General features: G+C 42.1%; 1 protein-coding gene across 1 annotated transcript in view; it reads left to right on the forward strand.

Moving 5' to 3' along the window:
* Window positions 1–13,473, forward strand: part of SEMA6D (semaphorin 6D) — a 31,366-nt gene extending 17,893 nt beyond the window's left edge. Inside the window, exons 12-18 of the mRNA XM_015816208.1 lie at window positions 1,285–1,458; window positions 2,909–3,049; window positions 3,138–3,215; window positions 5,490–5,551; window positions 5,928–5,984; window positions 7,962–8,129; window positions 12,043–13,473. Of these exons, the coding sequence (XP_015671694.1) occupies window positions 1,285–1,458; window positions 2,909–3,049; window positions 3,138–3,215; window positions 5,490–5,551; window positions 5,928–5,984; window positions 7,962–8,129; window positions 12,043–13,349 (1,987 nt within the window). The 3' untranslated portion in view covers window positions 13,350–13,473. The remainder of the gene's footprint in view (window positions 1–1,284; window positions 1,459–2,908; window positions 3,050–3,137; window positions 3,216–5,489; window positions 5,552–5,927; window positions 5,985–7,961; window positions 8,130–12,042) is intronic.
* The last annotated feature ends 408 nt before the right edge of the window (window positions 13,474–13,881 follow it).

Below are 13,881 nucleotides of genomic sequence, written 5' to 3' on the forward strand. Positions count from 1 at the left end.
AGGTTTTATTTCCTGGGTGGTTTTGAAGTTCATGTGTTACTATTTTAAAGTTTTGCTTTTTAAAGTTAATGTATTGTTGTGTGCACTAGTTTGGTATAGTGCAGGGGTAGGCAACCTTGGCTCTTTTATGACTCGTGGACTTCAATACCCAGAATTACTGAGCCACCTGGCTCAGGAATTCTGGGAATTGAAGTCCACGAGTCATAAAAGAGCCAAGGTTGCCTACCCCTGGTATAGTGGTTAAGGGACTGGCCTGGAAACCAGGTAACTGTAAGTTCTAGTTCTGGCTGGGTGATTTTGGGCCAATTGGTCTCACTTAACCCAACTCGCCTCACAGGATTGTTGTTATGAGGAGAATATTAGGAAGAAGAACTAATAGTTATGTTCTTGGATTTCTTATGAAGCAATAAAGCAGGATAAAAATCAAATAAATAAAGATCATGTGTACACTTTCAACTGTATCATAAGTTGGTGTAAAATCTTCTAAGCCAATTTGCAGCTTGGATTTAGTATATCTTAATTATATGTTCCACGTGACCTACCTGAGCTTTAAAATTGGCACTGACAGCTTTCCAGCCCCTCATTAAACAGGGATTGTTGGGCATTAATCAGATTGCTGGATTCTAGGTTGTGTAATTTTCTCCAGGGAACAGAAGGATCAACAACTTCCCCCCTTTCCAATTTAGTATCTCCTGATCTCCAGTTCTAGTTGGTTTCAGGGCTACCATCATGATCTTTTTTATTGTTAGCTGTTATTGTTCTTGTTGCTATAATGTGTCTTTATTGTTCATTGGAAAATGAATAAAAATTATAAATAAGTTTAAAAGCACGTACACTCAAACACAATTGCTCACCTTCCTGTTTCTCACCAGGATTGTACAAGAGGGGAAGGCTGATTAATGCAGGTGACATGAAGAATGGAATTTTATAGTTTATTGAGCATGTTGTTTTTTGCTTTCTTTCCCGCATACAAAATATGCTGTACTCGTGATGAGCAACCTTTATTTGATTAATGATGTGGCTGCTGCTATCAAAACACAGCCTATTCACACCCCATTGGCAAAGGGGGTGATACTTCTCTTTTAAAGCTGTAGAAAGCAAGCTTTTGGAAGGTGACCTTCCTTAAAGAAAATTGCATCTGCCCCAGATAGAATCTGCTCCCCATCATCCTTACAGAGATCTCCCTGAAAATCTCATCACCCCTGCCAAGTGACACTGGACGTGAAGGTGGAGAGAACATACATGGAGCAATTGTGATGATGAGAGATGTCTTGATCTCGACAGGTATCGGTTGACTGCAATTGCCGTGGATCGTTCAGCTGGCCCATATCAAAACTATACAGTCATTTTTGTGGGCTCTGAAGCCGGAATGGTGCTGAAGATCTTGGCGAAGACCAAAGCTTTTTCCCTGAATGACAGTATCTTACTGGAGGAGATTGATGCTTACAATCATGCAAAGTAGGTCTTATTTTATCTATGGAGATGCTCAGTCATCCAGCTCATGGTTGTCCCAAATATGCATTTTCAGGAGACAAGACGTTCTTGTTTTTCCTTTGAAGACATGTTGCTTCTCATCCAAGTGGCTGCTTTTTCAAAGACAGCAAAGTCCACATTTTGGACAGAGAGGATCGCTGGTTTGAAAGAGGGGTCAAAGAGGCCATCTATGTCCAAACTGAACAGCTCTCTCTCAACACAGGGGGAGGACTATGACATCATCTCTCTCCAGTCTACAACACAGTCCTTTCATCAGTTCCAAGAAAGCTCCACACCCATTTGCACCACTCAGGTGACCCTGAAGACACAGATAAACCTCCAAGTGGCCTCAATGACTCTCTAAAAGAATGCAGATGACCAGCAGTCTGCAAGGAGTATATAAATCTTTCCATTCCCCACCATCCAGTCAGAGCTGAAGGAGCTTCTTGGATGAGAAGCAAAATGTCTTCAAAGAAGAACAAGGAAGTCCAGTGGCCTCCTGAAAAAGCATCTTGAGGTCTTATTTTATGAGAACGGCGGCAAAATATTTGATAATGTCCATCTTCTCCGAGTCCCTTTTGCCGTTAACCACTTGATTGAAAAGTGCTTCTCCTTCCTTCCTCCCCACTTCAGTGACATTTCACTCCATCTGTCCTCTCATCCTGTCTAGTGAAGCCCAGTCTTTAAAGAAATGTGTGTTTGCATAATTTAAAAACATAGTTTGTGTTGAGGTGAGCACGTTTCGTTTTCATGTACATATGCAGGGACATGCCCCAGTATATTGCCGATACTCCAGAACCGTGCAGGTATTATCAACATCCTCTTCCTGTCCTCTGATTAAAAATAATCAGAGAAAAAGCTAATGAAGAAAAGCCGATGAAGTCGTTAATAATGATCAAGATGATAATTGCTAATGAAATTCTGAACATTTCACCAGGTCTTCTCTTTTCATCACTTAACAGTTGGCCTTACCTAGAAGTCTAGCTGAGGAAAATTGCTTTCTTGAAGAACATGTTTTGGTGGTTGAAGTCTGGTCGGGGGTGGGTGGGAGGAGCTCCTGGTTTGTCTTAGTTTGGTTTTTGCTTGTTTGTCCCTTCAGTATAAAAATCTCCTCTTCTACCACCCAGGCAACTTGAAGGGAAGAGTTGTAGGAATTGCTCCATCACTTGAATTCTGGAACTCTGCTTGGTTTCTCTGACTATATCAGACTTCCTCAACAGATCATTGTCTTTTGGGCTGGAGGGTACAGCATTGGAGAGGGCTTCCATATGTCTTCTTTCAACTAACTGTGGTCCTCAAAATCCATGTGGGAGAAGTGCTAAAATTTTAACAAGTTGAAAGACAAAGTAAACAATGTCTATGTAGGCTTGAGAGGATAAGCATCGACAACCGGATATCCAAACAGTAAAGATCTCAAAATTCCTGTGTCCCACAGATGTAATGGGGATGGTGAAGAAGACAAAAAAGTCATCTCTCTGCAACTGGACAAAGAGCACCACGTGTTGTTCATTGCGTTCTCCAGCTGCATCATTAGAATTCCTCTCAGCCGTTGTGAGCGTCATGGATCATGTAAAAAGTAAGCCCTCTCTACAACCTCATACTATTGGTTGTGTCAGTGTTCCAAGACAATGGATAACTAATATCTTAACTTGGTGTTGCTTTAGGACTTGCATTGCTTCTCGGGACCCTTACTGTGGCTGGTTGGCCCACGGATCCTGTGGGAGAGTGAGAGCAAGCATGTTGTAAGTAGAGTAATTTTATTTTTGAGTTTTGCATCGCCACACAAAATATTATTAGAATGACTTTTACAATCCTGTAATCCTTTAATTTGGGGTAGAGTCAGAGCAGTTGGATGGAGCTGAGAGTTTACTGGCCGGATGTCCTTCCTGATGCCATGCGGAGTTCACAGCAGATATTTTTTCTTCGTGTCCTAGGAGAGAAACATTTGCCGCTACCTAGGGTTGAACTCTTAACCTTCTGAGTGGGAGGCAGGTGTCTTCACCACTAGGCCACCTTGCTGCTCCCCATTATCAGAACAACATTCTGCCCCATAAAATATTTTAAACGTTAATGTTCTACAACAGGGGTCTTCAAACTTGGCCCTTTTATGACTTGTAGACTTCAACTCCCAGAATTCCTCAGCCAGCATGCCTGGCTGAGGAATTCTGGGAGTTAAAGTCCATAAGTCATAAAAGGGCCAAGTTTGAAGACCCCTGTTCTACAATAAGCTTTTAAGCCCTAAAAAAGCTTCTAGTGAGACTTTTTAAAGACCTATCATTAATTACATTGGATCATCTTTAATTAAGACCCAAACGGTGGGACAGAAACCATCCTTGGAACAGATTTCTCTCCATGGGAACTGTGGCAGGCTCCATTCATGCCTGATTATATTCCTTTCTTTCCTAATTTAAGGCTATTCTTGTTGCTTTTGTACTTTTTTAAGACTCCAGGACACTGTTCATTTTTATGTAATGTTTATGTTTTATTTTGTTGTTCGTGTTTTCATGAAAACAAAGATGACAACACTGGACTAAGTTAGCTCAAGCTTGTATGTGAGCTGAAGACCCGTTTTGGGGGGACAGTTCCAAAGTTTAGGTGGTCCAACATCCAGTTACACACAGTCAGGAGGGAGCTTTGTACATTTAAATCTAGGACATGTGAATAACAATCTTAATTCACATTTGCTTCAGAACAGCCTGTCGTTTAAGACTGTCATTGCCCCAAAACAGTGCCCCCATTCCTGCTCTTTCCCTGACCTTATCTCCATAATTTTCTATCCCATAATTGTGGCCCAGTAAATGATGATGGATGGGGACAGGGCTTCTTTTCTCCAGACTAGAAGTTCTCCATGTCTTCTGTAGTAGACAGAAAGATGTTTTTGTGATGCTGCTTTGTCAAGAAATAATCCAGAAGTCAGAGACTTTGTTCAATAGTTTAACTGTTGGTCATTTGGGTCATGGTTTAATGAGAAAACCCTTAGGGCAAGGGCGAAAAAATAGGAAGAGCAACTGTGAGCTAACACAAAAGGCTTGCTAGAGTTGGCCTGCATTCATTAGCTGTGAACTGTGTGTCAGTGTGCATATTAGGAAGCATAGGAAGCAACCACTCATCTTTGCATGGGTCATGGTCAAGAAGATCACTCAACACAGTATGGATCGTGATCAAGAAGGCCAGCTACGAAACAATTAAATCAATGATCTGCTATTAGAAATGAGGCCTCCCCTTCATTTGATGTCTAACACAGGGGTAGGCAACCTTGGCTCTTTTATGACTCGTGGACTTCAACTCCCAGAATTCCTGAGCCAACCATGCTGAGGGGAAAGGGAGAGGTTTCCAAGCTGAGCCATGCTGGCTCAAGAATTCTGGGAGTTGAAGTCCACGAGTCATAAAAGAGCCAAGGTTGCCTACCCCCTGGGCTAACACATCCCTTTTTGAGTCCAGTGTCCACCTTCTTTCATAAACAGAAAATAAATAAATACAGATACATACATACAGATAGTCCTCGACGTACGACCACAATTGAGCCCAAAATTTCTGTTGCTAAGTGAGACAGTTCTTAATTGAATTTTGCACCATTTTACGGTCTTTCTCGCCACCATTTTTAAGTGAATCACTGCAGTAGTAACACGATTGTTCAGTAAATTTGGCTTCTCCATTGACTTTGCTCAGCAGAAGGTCCATTAAGGAAATCACATGACCCCCAGGACACGGCAACCATCCTACATATGAGTGATTTGCCATGGGGATGGTCTGAATTTTGATCATATGACCATGGGGATGCTGCCAACGGTCATAAGTGTGAAAAACGATCATAAGTCCCTTTTTTTTTGGTGCCGTTGCAAACTTTGAACAGTCCACTTTGTAAGTTGAGGATTATCTATGTGCATACGTACATACAATATTGCAGTTCTTGCATTTCTTTCAGTAATAATGTTGATGATGTCACGGTTATCCTCGGTTTTCCCAACTAATGCTGTTAATTGCAGGTTATCTTTGTTTGTTTCATACAACCACAGCCTTGGAGGGTATGAGCAAGACGTGGAGTACGGCAACACTGCCCACCTGGGGGATTGCCATGGTAAGCTCACCCATCCTGGATGTCCACTGGAGAATGCAGCATGGTTTGGTTTGTGAACCACACAGTGGTGTGGAAGATCATATTAATGGCACTGACCACTTGCCCTCCTTTTTAAAGTGAAAGCTGTTTGATCTTGGGTGGTGGATTTCTTTGACCATATTTTTCCCCCCAACCATCACGCTGGTTCGTGAAGGTCCACAGCCACTTTATGATTATATTGAACCTTTTAAATTTTTTTTTCCTCCTGTTTTTCCCTCCCTTTTGGGTAAGCCAATTGTGTTTTATTTTCTGATTTTCCGTTGCTCAGGCTTTGAAAATCTTTTGCTTTTCCTTTTGGTTACTTTTCACTGATTACGTGTTCCTTTAATTCTTTTAGAAATTTTGCCTACTACAACTACACCAGATTACAAAATATTTGGCGATCCAACATCTGGTTAGTTTTTTCCAATCATTTTTTTCCTTCCCCCCAATTAACGAAGCTTTTCTTTCCTTCAGTTTGAATATTTTCAGCTTTTCTTTCTTTCTTTCTTTCTTTCTTTTCTCTCTCTTTCTCTGACTCTCTCGTTTTTCATTATCTACCGTCCTTTTGGGTGCAGTTGGCAATCTTTCACTTTTTTAATTTATATTTTTGCTCTTCTGCTTTTACTCATATTCTTACTGATGGACAAGATAAAACCAAGTCAGTTTTGGCTCACTCCGTACTTTTCACCTCATATAGCTGCATGTTTAACAGCTCATTATTAATTGAGGTCCTTCTTTTATTCACCCACAAATCTGATCGACATGGATGAGATTTTTCTCGCCTACTCTTTTCACCCTCCACCCAGTCATACATTTTTGAATGCTAACCACCTCCTTGTCATAATTCAATTTATGGATGCCTGCCTGATTCTCCCTTTCTTTATTTTTCCTACGTCTCCCAGTTCCTTTATCGCAAATACGCATTTTCCAAAATGTGTATTTCTGTATTTGAAATGTGTTGATTTCTCCAGTAATAGGAATGTGTTTGTGCTGATAATTATACTTAGCATTATAACTTCAGAAGTTGTACGTTTTTTTTCCCCTTCAGAACAAAAATTGCAGAGAAAATAGGGAAGAGAGTGGGTAAATTGTGAACTTTTGAGCCACTGGGAATGCATTCACACCAGCTCAGATATCAATGATTCTTTTTTTCTGGATTAGTCCTGAATTGCTATTGGGATGATTGACAAGCTGAGCTAATTTATTTAATCAACCATATACAAAGCATCCACTCTAAACATCCCATTTTAAGCATATCTTTGAACTTTTAACACTTATTAAGATGAGAAGCTATGCAGGTTTTAACAAAACGTGTTTCGTTTCGACACTGTAATATCTGATTTGTGTTCAGTGACCAAAATAATCCCATGGCTTGTTAGCCCTACAAGGTAAAGCAAACTCAGGCACAAAATCATGAATATTAAAACTACTTTTATGATAATGGTCTTGCAACATGCTTCCCTCTGGCCTGCCTTTATCCTAAAGAAAACTGTGGGATGGTCAGCCTATTTGCTTCTCAAACTCCATTTCTGCTCTGGGCTCAGATGTCTCTTATCTGTTGCCTCAGCTGCAGCTTTTCCTCCAAGTTATTCTCACTTCCCACTACATGATCATAGATTAGAGGATTATCCCTGGTATGTTGAGATTCTGTTCTAACATGTCTAAATTAATTAAATTCGTGAATATCCCTGCGACCCATCCTCTACCCATATAAAGTCCCCTCAGCTGTTGCAGAAGAGTGTTGGATCAACAATCCGCAGAACACAGAAGCATCACTGCCCAGCTTGCATTTTGATGAGCATCCAAATCCAGCTTTTATCCTGGATGTTTCATATGGAAACACAACAAATGAATGCCCTAAGGAAATGGAATTTATTGCCTCCCTTGGACATGATGCCATCAATTTCAGGGGTCACCGTTTTTTTAGACTGCAAGCCTTGGACTATTTTGAGGCAACTCCCACACAAGCTTACACTAAGCCTGGATAAATTCAGACTCTGACATCTGCTTGGACAACAGTCATGATAGGAAAAGGCTTACCTAGAGGTGCCAGCCGAAGTTGACAGGAGTGAGCCAAAGGGATAGATAAATTAGATTTTGCCTCTTGACGTGATCTGTCCATCTCATTTCAAGCAGTCTAATAAGGCCAATCGGTTATATTGCACTGAACTTTAATTTTAATCTGATTTGGACATTAATTCACAAGAGCAGCATCGTGCTTTATTGTCTGTCCTTTTTCTCATACAGATTCCCAATAAACATCTCCCTCTAAACATTACTTAGCAGCCATTGAGTAAAGCCAGCAGTGGATGAGGGTGTTAAAAAGGAAAGAACAAGAAAAAAAAAGACTGTAATGCACATTAATAAAAAAATCTGTTTGCCACCACAGACATGGCGTTATCCTCAGCTTCCATTACCACAGTGGGAAGTATCCCTGTTATCTCGCCCAAAGTGATTGGTTCCTGGAAACCTAAAGTGACTGGCTCTCGGGAATTTGTAGCTCAAGATGACCCAAACACTTCTGATTACTCTGAACCTTTATCAGGGGTTCCAAAGGGTAAGGCCGAATCAGGGAATCTGTTGCAGTTGAAAGAAAACCTGATACCTTCCAGCCATTTTCAAAGATTCAATCCATAAGCTTGGACCTTGCTCAATGGATATGCAGAGTGTGTGTAGATCAAAGGCAGAGCAACACAGCAGCTAAAAACAGAACCGAAAAGGTGAAATGTGGATCTGAGCGAACAAACGAAGAGATGAGTTTCATAACTCATGTCAACCAACCCCTGTTCTTTCTTCTCTCCATCAGTCAATATTCCAAGGTTTATTGTTGTTTAGTAGCGCCATGCGTGTTTCTATAACAGATCAGTAGAAGCATTACAGATTTTTATGTTAGCATAACATATCTAAAAACAACTGCAGCCTTTTCAGATTTCTGCATGATCTTGAAGTTGTTTGAAGGAGCAGAGGGGTGTTATACATCTTCTAAATCAGGGGGTCTCGCAAACTTGGCAACTTTAAGACTTGTGGACTTCAACGCCCAGAATTCCCCACGGCTGGCTGAGGAATTCTGGGAGTTAAAAGTCCACAAGTCTTAAACTTGTCAAGCTTGGAGATCCCTGTTCTAAATAAGCTGAGGAAGAGAGAAAGACCTACAATTCACCCAACAATGTTGGATGAAATACCTTACATTCTGATCTAAACCCAACCAGAGAATAGAGAGTAGCTATTTTGGAATCACAGTTAAGCAGTACAAGTCAGATAGAATAAGCTTTGCCACAAATGTCCTTTCGGTCACTAGCTTCCCGGGATTACTTTTGACCTCTCTGTCTTGGTCTCAGAACAATCACATTCTGAGATTTGAGGATACGCAACTGGGTTGCTATGAAAGCAAAAGAGGACCAGGGTCTCAATCTGTTCAGTTCCTCTCAGATTTCAACAGAGGTCCAAAGTCACTAAGTCAGTTTCTTCTGTAGGCACATATCTCAATCCAGGCCTCAGTTATCCACTCACCTGAACTGCCTTATGTTTGCACACCTCTCGGTAGATACTGCATATCTGTGCACACTTGTCTCTATTTTCTCCTTGTTGAAATTATCAGAACCTTGTTCGCATTTTAATAGCCCCTGGAACGTATCAGGTTTCTTTTCAAGCCTTCTGACATTCCTTTGCTTCAGGTGTTTTATAGCTTGAGTGTCCTTTGAAATCTTTATCCGGATTTACTCACAGGCTCTCTATCATATATGGTGGCACTCTTTTTTTGCCTGGCCTCTCTGTCCTTATTTCACCCCTTCTTCTGCACAAAGCCATTAAAATCAATAACCCTGAACACATTTAACTCTGGTCAAAAGCCTTGCCTCTAACAAATAATAACAACACTACTACTACTAATGTTCCTCTTCATTTTAAGTTTTCCGCCTGGCGTAGAATAACCGAAGTAGATGCAATTCTTCCCAACTAACATTTTCTTGGCAGGGTGATGTCTGTGGCTCCCTTAAAATAAACAAATAATAAAACTGCTCTCAGAAGAAAAAAAACGTGTAAGTTCCAATAATTGTGTGTTAATTGCAATTATAATTATTCTTCGAGACTAAATGAGATGCATTCTATATTTTAGGAAAAAAACTAATCTAACTATTAATCATCTCTAAAACAGCATGAGATTCCAAACGTGCATTCCTTATTCAAGCAAAAACCATAAAAATATAAAACCTTTCTTTCTTTTTTCTTTTTTTTTTTAATCTGCAGACAACCTAAGAAAAAGTTACAAAACATTGAGTTGGAAGAGAACCATAGCTCTATTGATGCAATGAACAAATTATGCAGTTTTATATATATATATATTTATATATATATATTTGCATAATCCTATCTCATATTTGATTTCTGATTTATGAGTCAGACAGGGAACTGAGAGAGAAAGCTTTCCATGAGTTATTAATTGCAGTCTGGCAGAGTAACACCTTCTAACCTCAATTTCCAGCAGAAATTGTTAAAGTTAATAACATACAAGCTACTATTTGTGAGTCTTAAAAGGAGACTTGGGGACAGAAGGAGAATAGATTGGCAGAATATCGTATTTGGAAAGTTCTCCGAGCTGATTGAACCAGAGTTAGAAGCCACATCTTGTATTCAAAAACAGTGAAGTCTCTAAATGGTTGCCCAAGTCTCTACTTTTGAGAAGTCCTATAGGTAGTTGTGGAAGGAGACCTTCACATCAGCCTTCAATTTTGCTCTGTGCTCCTGCCAGCTAAGAACTGGAGCCATCAGTCATACACCTTCACTACAGTGCTTTGATTCTCTACTTTGGCAGAAGTTCTCCCCAGTGAAGTTAGAGGACTTTGTTGCACTTGTGTCAGAAGCACCAAGGCGCTTATGGGTGGAAAGGATTAGCCAGTGACATCCCCATTGCTCTGGGGACGTCCAGTTGGAGGCTTCCTGGAAGGAGCTGGAGTGAAGGACGAGAGCTCAACTCTGCCCCATGACAGCTCAGACATGGGCTTGCTAACCTCCTGCCCAGGGTTCAAACCACGCAAGCCATTGTGCTCCTTTAGTTAGAGTAGGAGTCCCCAACCCCTGGTCTGTGGATCGGTACCGGGCTGCAGCATGCCAGCAACTGGGCCACACAAACAAGCAAAGCCCCATCTGCAGGATGCAGGCAGCACACAAAACCCTCTGGTCCGCAGAAAACCTTCTCATCATGTAACCGGTCCCTGGTGCCCAAAAGGTTGGGGACCTCTGAGTTAGAGGACTAAGAGCAGAGAAAAGCAGCCACCAGGATGGAAAACAGCTGCTGATGTTTGGATGCCCCTCTGGCACTGTTGTAAGGATAGTAGGTGGTATTAGCACACTCCTGTTGGGTGTTTATAACTAGGTAAGAGTTAGTTCGCATCCCATTAGCTTCAGATAAGTGTCTATAATGAATATGAAATCTGGACTGTGAAGCAGTCATAGAGCAGGAATACTTCTTAGTACAAATATTCTTAGTGAAGAGTAACTCAGAGTATTGGTTTTCCTACTTTGGACATGTATTGTGTCATGTCCACAGTCAGTTTCTGCATACTGGCTAAGAAGAAGAAGCTCAGAAAGAACGTTGCATGGCCACATTGCAGCTTGGAACAAGATGTTAATCTGTGCTATCACTATATAGCATGCCTTTTTGCTGATCTCACAGCCAACTTATGGTTAGTGCAGGACTCCTGAAGAAGTGGAGGCACCAAACTTGGCCAAATGTGCAAAAGTCATGACCTCATTGAAAGATCAGGCACATCATCCCCAAAATTTAGAAGGTTGACCAAGAAGAGGTAGGAATAATAGGGCTGTTCTTCTAAACCATAAGTGCAATTGCACTTTGCTATTCATTTGTTATTGTTGTTAGTTGCGAAGTCGTGTCCGACCCATCGCGACCCCATGGACGTACAGTATTACATTGCAATGTGTATGTGCAACTTCAGCCCAAGAAATATCCACCACACACAAGAATAATAAATCTAGGAATAGCAATGATACTTCTAAAGAATTAGCCTTAGATATGTTCACTTGGCACTTACAAGGGCTGCTTCATATCTCGGACACATTCAGGAATATCAAGTCCCCTCAAAATCCATTCATTTCAGATCATTCCACCATAAACCTGAAGACATGGAAGCTGTGCTAGATCCTGTCCACTTTATGTTTAATCTGGACCGGGGAGGGCTGGACTGAGAAAGAGAAGAGAGATTTTAAGTAGTAAGGATTCACATAGGTGTTTCATAATGCATATAGACCATTAGAATTCAATTAGGGTGCTCCTTGTGGATCACCTCGTCAAGAGTGATGTCATTTCTTGATGCTTCTCAAAAGGGTGTACGTTCAAGACACCAAGTTTTGGTTAGGTGCGCTTAGGATGCAGCCTGAAATAGCAAGCTTTTGTCTCATGATTTTATCATCCAAAGTACCCTCTAACCTGCCCATCATGTGTGTGCTTGTCATAGGTGTGAGATGGGAAGTCCAGTCGGGTGATTCCAACCAAATGGTGCACATGAATGTCCTGATTACCTGTGTCTTTGCGGCTTTCCTTCTGGGAGCATTTATTGCCGGCGTGGCTGTTTACTGTTACCGAGACGTTTTTGTGAGAAAATCCAGGAAGATTCACAAAGATGCTGAGTCAGCTCAGTCCTGCACGGATTCCAGCGGGAGTTTTGCCAAACTGAATGGCCTCTTTGACAGCCCTGTGAAGGAGTATCAGCAGAACATTGATTCGCCCAAACTTTATTCCAACTTGCTGACGAGTCGCAAAGAGCTGCCCCAGACGGCTGATACAAAGTCCATGTTGATGGTGGACCACAGAGCCCAACCACCAGAACTCGCAGCTCTTCCAACCCCGGAATCGACTCCTGTGCTTCAGCAGAAGACCTTACAAGGGATGAAGAGCCAGATGGAGAAGGCCCAGAACAACCTCAGCTCTTCAAGAAAAGAAGGTCCCTTGAAGAGTCCTCAGTTTTTCCCCTCCAGTCCTCCACCCCATTCTCCTTTAAGTCACGGACACATCCCCAGCGCCATTGTCCTTCCCAATGCCACCCACGATTATAACATGTCCTTCTCCAATTCTAACGCGCACAAAGCCGACAAAAAGATGGCGAATGTGGACCACCCGCTCACCAAGTCCTCAGGCAAAAGAGACCCTAGGCGGTCTGTGGATTCCAGAAACACCTTGAATGACTTCCTGAAACATTTAAATGAAACCCCCAGCAACTCCAAAGCCATTATGGCTGACCTTCAGGTGGCTCACCAGACTTTAATGTTGGATTCCATGGGCAACGTGACAGAGGTCCCCCCCAAAGTCCCTAACCGGGAAGCATCTTTGTACTCTCCTCCTTCCACCCTGCCACGAAATAGCCCGACAAAACGGGTGGATGTCCCCAATGCACCTGGAGCACCAATGACCTCTTTAGAAAGACAAAGGGGCTACCACAAGAATTCTTCCCAGAGGCATTCTATATCAGCTCTTCCTAAAAACTTAAACTCCCCGAACGGGATGCTGTTGTCTAGGCAGCCTAGCGTTAACCGGGGAGGATATATGACTCCGACTGGAGGCACAAAGATGGACTACATCCAAGGGACTCCGGTCAGCGTCCATCTACAGCCTTCCTTGTCTAGGCAAAGCAGTTACACAAGCAACGGAACGCTTCCTCGGACAGGGATAAAGAGGATGCCCTCTCTTAAGCCAGATGTGCCACCCAAACCTTCGTTTGCCCCACAGACGCCTTCAGTCAGACCACTGAACAAATACAGTTACTAAAACTTGCCTAATCAATCCATCCAGACCTTGGGGCGATGGTGCAGGACAGATGGAAAGACTCCGACTCGCTTGTCATGGAGGGCATGGGGGGAGGGAACCGAATTTGGGGGCAAACAGGCTCTTTTTGCTCCATCTGCTGGTTTTGTCTGGCCCAAAGCAAGACTCCACTTGCCCAATGCGTTAAAAGAGAGAGGAAGGGCTGGCCACTGCATCTCTTGTGTTGGGAGAGGAGGAGAGACGTAGCACAAAAGGACGGGACTCCGTGGCCACTTCAAAAGAGCTGTTTAGAGTACTTAGGGAGGAAGCAGATCCGCAAACAAACAAACAAACAAAAAATACTTGAAATTAATAATAATTAAAGTGAGAATAAAAAAAAGGGGGGGTTGTTTTTAGGCTGCCATACTGTGTAGTCTTCCCACAAAATGTGAACGTTTTAACTATGTATGCATTTGCCTTGCCTCTTGCACAAATATCCGAAAAAGGAAAAAACGTCTCGATACGTCTGTTGGTTAAGAAGCAGCGGGCTGAACCT

This window comes from Protobothrops mucrosquamatus, unplaced genomic scaffold (assembly GCF_001527695.2).
Source record: "Protobothrops mucrosquamatus isolate PMUCROS unplaced genomic scaffold, P.Mucros_1.0 scaffold415, whole genome shotgun sequence".
NCBI lineage: Eukaryota > Metazoa > Chordata > Lepidosauria > Squamata > Viperidae > Protobothrops > Protobothrops mucrosquamatus.